The sequence below is a fragment of the Ammodytes marinus genome (genome assembly GCF_949987685.1).
Source record: "Ammodytes marinus genome assembly, chromosome: 19".
In the NCBI taxonomy this organism is placed as follows: domain Eukaryota; kingdom Metazoa; phylum Chordata; class Actinopteri; order Uranoscopiformes; family Ammodytidae; genus Ammodytes; species Ammodytes marinus.
In genome coordinates this window covers 25,420,781-25,425,780 of record NC_137223.1, presented here as the reverse complement: position 1 = coordinate 25,425,780, position 5,000 = coordinate 25,420,781, and the positions used below count along the sequence as shown (strand labels likewise).

General features: G+C 39.8%; 1 protein-coding gene across 1 annotated transcript in view; it reads right to left on the bottom strand.

Moving 5' to 3' along the window:
* Window positions 1-188: 188 nt before the first annotated feature.
* The window catches only part of cd109 (CD109 molecule), a gene marked incomplete at both ends in the record, with an annotated part of 27,248 nt that continues 22,436 nt past the window's right edge, over window positions 189-5,000 (bottom strand). Inside the window, 6 exons of the mRNA XM_080047531.1 lie at window positions 189-394; window positions 1,353-1,455; window positions 1,868-2,024; window positions 2,862-2,998; window positions 4,081-4,146; window positions 4,839-4,997. Of these exons, the coding sequence (XP_079903657.1) occupies window positions 189-394; window positions 1,353-1,455; window positions 1,868-2,024; window positions 2,862-2,998; window positions 4,081-4,146; window positions 4,839-4,997 (828 nt within the window). The remainder of the gene's footprint in view (window positions 395-1,352; window positions 1,456-1,867; window positions 2,025-2,861; window positions 2,999-4,080; window positions 4,147-4,838; window positions 4,998-5,000) is intronic.

Genomic DNA, 5,000 nt, shown 5'->3' with positions numbered 1-5,000 from the left:
TTTTTCTAAAGTTCTAGCTTGAATCTATTACTTTTGCATTCTTTGCACTGATGGTCTCGTTTGCTGTTCCATGTCATTTATGATCATCAGAGGAAAAATGTTTCAGAAATATTTAAAAGTTCCTCGTAGTGACTTTAACAAGCAAAAAAACTAATTTTACCATCTGAATGATATTTTCTAGACTTAATTTACAAGCCAAAGACAGTGGTGGTGATGAAAATGAGCAGAGCAGGAGTTAAAGTGGTGAGTATTTGGTTTTGTCTTGAGCTAGAGGCAGAGTTGAGCTCATAATCTTCGTCTCCTGATGTGCACTGGCTGCAGTCTTCACCACAGAATGAACAGCTGGACATGGAAGACCTCCAGGCAGAGTTATACATCCGGGCCGTCCTACGTCCTGGGAGAACAAAGGAAACGTGAATGAAATACGTTGATTCCATTTTATTTAATTGTTTTATTTAAAAAAAAAATGTCAAACGAAAATTATTCTTTTTTTTATTGATGAAAAACAATTCTAGATTTTTTTCCACTCATAATTTTTTTTTTTTTTTTTTTTTTTCGTGTTTCTTTTGTCAAACTATTTTTTATTTATGAATTATATATATATATATATTTTCAAACCAGATAAAACCAAATCATTTTTATATTGATGAATTATATTCAAGTATAAACTATTCTATTCTAGTTTTAAACATTTGCTTGAGACAGAAAAATAAGGCTAATCTGTACTTCCTGACTTCCACTACTGTTTATCTGTTATTGCAGTTTTCCTGTTACTTACATTGATCTTGTCATGGTCTGCCTTTGTCTTGTCTTGTTTTGGTGTTACCCGGGTTTCCTGTTTTATTTTGGTACGTCTGTCTTGTTCCTCCCCATGTCCTGTCAAGTTTCCCTCCTGTGTGATTACTGCTCCCTCCCCTAATGTGTTTCACCTGTCCCTCGTTGTCTACCCTGTCTTGTGTGTGTGTGTATAACTCCCTGTGTTTCTTTGTTCCCTGTCCGAGCATTGTACCTGTTGGTGAGTCTGTCCCTGTATGTTCCTGTCTTCCATGTGCCTTGCCTTGCCTTGCCTTGCCTTGCCTTGCCTTGCCTTGCCTTGCCTTGCCTTGCCTTGCCTTGCCTTGCCTTGCCTTGCCTTGCCTTGCCTTGCCTTGCCTTGCCTTGCCTTGCCTTTGTGCCTTTTTGCGTTTCTGGAGTTTTTGCGTTTTTTGGACAATAAATTACCCTCACTTGAAACTTTCTGCATTTGGGTCCTGCTTGCCTGTCGTCACCGTAACAGATCTTACCTTCATGAAAATAAAGTGGCAATTGAACAGAGAGTATGAATTATGATGCATATTAAAAGCGGTTCTTACTTGGTTCATAATAATCGTAGATGAGGACAGAAGCTTCCTGGACTTTAGCGACTTTGTTTTCCATCGTCAGAGGAATCACAACGCAGAACTCTTCTGTCGTCACCTGCAAACATGTTTAGAAATGTTAGTTTCTCACTTGAAATTGGGCATTTTCTAATTCAATAACTAATTGTACATTTAAAACAGCAATTAATAAATAGGCTTTCAAATACATTTATTAATCCTGTATTAAAATAGAGGCACAATAAAAATATTTTACAAACTTAAAACAGTAAAAAAAAATTGAAAAGTATCGAATTCAATTTGAAAATGCTTTTTTAAAGAAATGCCCAGGTCCTCCTGACACACACACACACACACACACACATACACACCCACACACACACACACACACACACACACACCTCTACATTCACACACACACACACACACACACACACACACACACACACACACACACACACACACACACCTCTACATTCACACAGAGTATAGTGTGTGTTAGTTATACTCACAGAGTCGAGGTAGAGCACCACTCTCCCGGGTGGAGTTTCCACTTTCTTTATGACGCTGTTGGTCTTAACCCCGTCTGACTGAAGCACAAAGCCGCTCAGCAGACCAACCTCCATCAGAGCCATGCCCGTCACATTCACATCCAGACCAGCTACCAGGCTGTGAAACAACATAGTCATAGTCCAAAATATACTTAAAGACCTACTTCACCGGTGGAAATATGAAGATGTATTGAACTCTGAGATCCTATGCAGTATAAATGTGCAACAATCTTAGAAATTGGTTCATTCTAGCCTGAGAAAAGGCAGAAAGAGTGTTTTTATGGTCTCACTGTCGCACCCTACATTTTACTAGTGTGACATCACACATGGTAAAATGTAGGGTTAGGATTAACAGGACAGCTGGGCCAAGGGAAGACTGAGGGAAGACTGAGGAAAGAAAAACCTCATTCATTATATTATAATAGTGATTTTATAATGATAGAACGCTGGTTCCGTATGGGTGAAGTATTCCTTTAATGAATCAGATACAATGTACCATATTAAACCTGTTAAACTATTAAGGGGGAAAATGGGGGTGGGACCTGATAAGCCTTTGGCTTCTTCCCTCACCCTTCGGACAACACAAAGTAAGATGTATGAAGATATGAAAGAGAAAATTGTGTATTGGTGGAATTGTCCAAAAGAATAATAATTAATAAAAAATAATAAATAATAAAATTATTCTATAAACCCTTACCTTCAATTTACAAGAGAAAACAAAACTTTAACAACTTGAAATTAAAACCTAAAAAAAGAATTGATAATAATAATAATTAATTTTGTAATCCTACTTGGTGCAGATGTAGAGATGCATTGAGTTGATGTAATGTAATGTAATGTAATAAACAAGAATGCATTGCTCTCTTAAATGTGAAGGAAAAATATGAAATCATCTGATAATTAATTAATACGCTATAAAAGAATAATAATAATAATTAGTTTGTTTTAATCCTACCTGGTGCAGATGTGCAGCTGCATAGAGTTGATGTCGTGGTCGATCAGTTTGATGTCCAGATGAAAAGCTTCATGTTGGCCTGCGTCTCGTTTCCTCCTCACCAGCTCATCACTACGCACGTTATAAAACACGTTCAGCTGAAGGAGGGGGGAGAAGTTTGTTTTATTGGTCACATATTTGTAAAAAATAAATATTTGAGATGCATTTTTTTTTTTTTTTTTTTTTAACCTTTATTTCTACAGGTAAATCCCATTGAGGCCGAAGACTCTTTTACAAGGGAGACCCGTTTTCCTTTCCCACGTTACCATTCACACACACATTCATACACCGATAGCAGGCTAACTATCGACATTCACACGAGGCAAGGTGGGTGTCTTGCCCAAGGACACAACAACCATGACACAGGTGGCAGGGCGGGGATCGAACCTCCAACCCTTTGATCATCAGCCGACCCGCTCTACCAACTGAGCCACAGTCGCATTGAACCTTTATTGACCCAAGGGGAATTTGTCTTGCACTTGGGAACATAAAAGAACACATAAGTACAGCACATACAAGCTCAAACACACACAGACTCAGACAATGACAGACAGAATGACAGACCAATACGAACAGACAAATTAGGGTGTCTCTCTCTCTACCTGAATCCAACCTGTTTATCCACTGAATAATCCTTGGCACAGAAAAATGTATTTAACATACAGTGAAATTAATTAATCACTCCGTCATTCATTGTGCAAATAACTGGAACCTGAATAAATAATAGATAATAGCCATTTAAAATCATATTCCTCTTTTATAAATTGCATGTAATTAGTCACTATTTTTTTTTTTCAACCAAGATTCAAGTAGTCTAGAAGTAAGAATTCTTCAGCCACAACCGTGTCCAAGGAGTCAGAAAGTAAATAAGTCAAATGTATGGTCAATTTCTGCATAACACACACACATGTACACTCAGACACACACTATATAACAAACACGCGCGCACACACACACACACACACACACACACACACACACACACACACACACACACACACAATTTCTGCATTATGTACCAGAGACAGACAGACAGACAGACAGACATAGAGAGACAGACAGACCGACCGACATACAGACAGACAGACAGGCAGTAAGAATTCTTCAGAAGTTTAATGCACACGTTCACAACTGAAGGGGACGTTCTTGATAGTAGATAAACCATGTTGAGTGTTTGTACCTGAAACAGACAGAGTCCTTGACCTTCTGCTGTCACCTCCAGGTTCAGATGCTCCATAGCTTCAATCTGGAACAAGACAAGACACGTTTTGTTACACATTTGGTACAATTATACATATTACAGACATCAGTAATACACAGGGCACATTGTGGTTTGTAGCTGCCTATTTTTGTACTTTTTAATAATAGGTTTTAATGGTGCAGGTATGAATTAGGTTTATGTTGGGGTTAGTGTAAGGGTTGGGGTTAGGCATTTAGTTTAGATGGTTAGGGTTAAGGTAAGGGGCTAGGGAATGTATTATGCCAATGAGTGTCCTTGCATGTGTGTGTGTGTGTGTGAGTGAGTGAGTGAGTGAGTGAGTGAGTGAGTGAGTGAGTGAGTGAGTGTGTGTGTGTGTGTGTGTGTGTGTGTGTGTGTGTGTGTGTGTGTGTGTGTGTGTGTGTGTGCGTGCGTGCGTGCGTGCGTGCGTGCGTGCGTGTGTGTGTGAGTGAGTGAGTGACTGACTGACTGCGTGCATGTGTCTTTGTTTTTGTGTGTGTGTGTGAGTCCATGTGTGTGTGTGTGTGAGTCCATGTGTGTGTGTGAGTCCATGTGTGTGTGTGTGTGAGTCCATGTGTGTGTGTGTGTGTGATTCCATGCTTGTGTGTGTGTGTACGTGAGTCTTTGCTTTTGTGTGTGTGTGTGTGTGAGTCCATGTGTGTGTGTGTGTGTGTGATTCCATGTGTGTGTGTCTCTCTATGTGCCCTCTGTATGTTCACCCTTGTGCTCTGTAGCAGCAGGTAGTTTTGCTGGTTGACGGTGAATGAGGCGGCGGCGGCGGTTGAGTCTCCGTCTCTCACTGTGATGATGTAATCAGTCAGACCAGAGCCGGACAGAGACGCAAACTCTGTCAACGCCTGGAGAGCAACCACCGTGTCCTG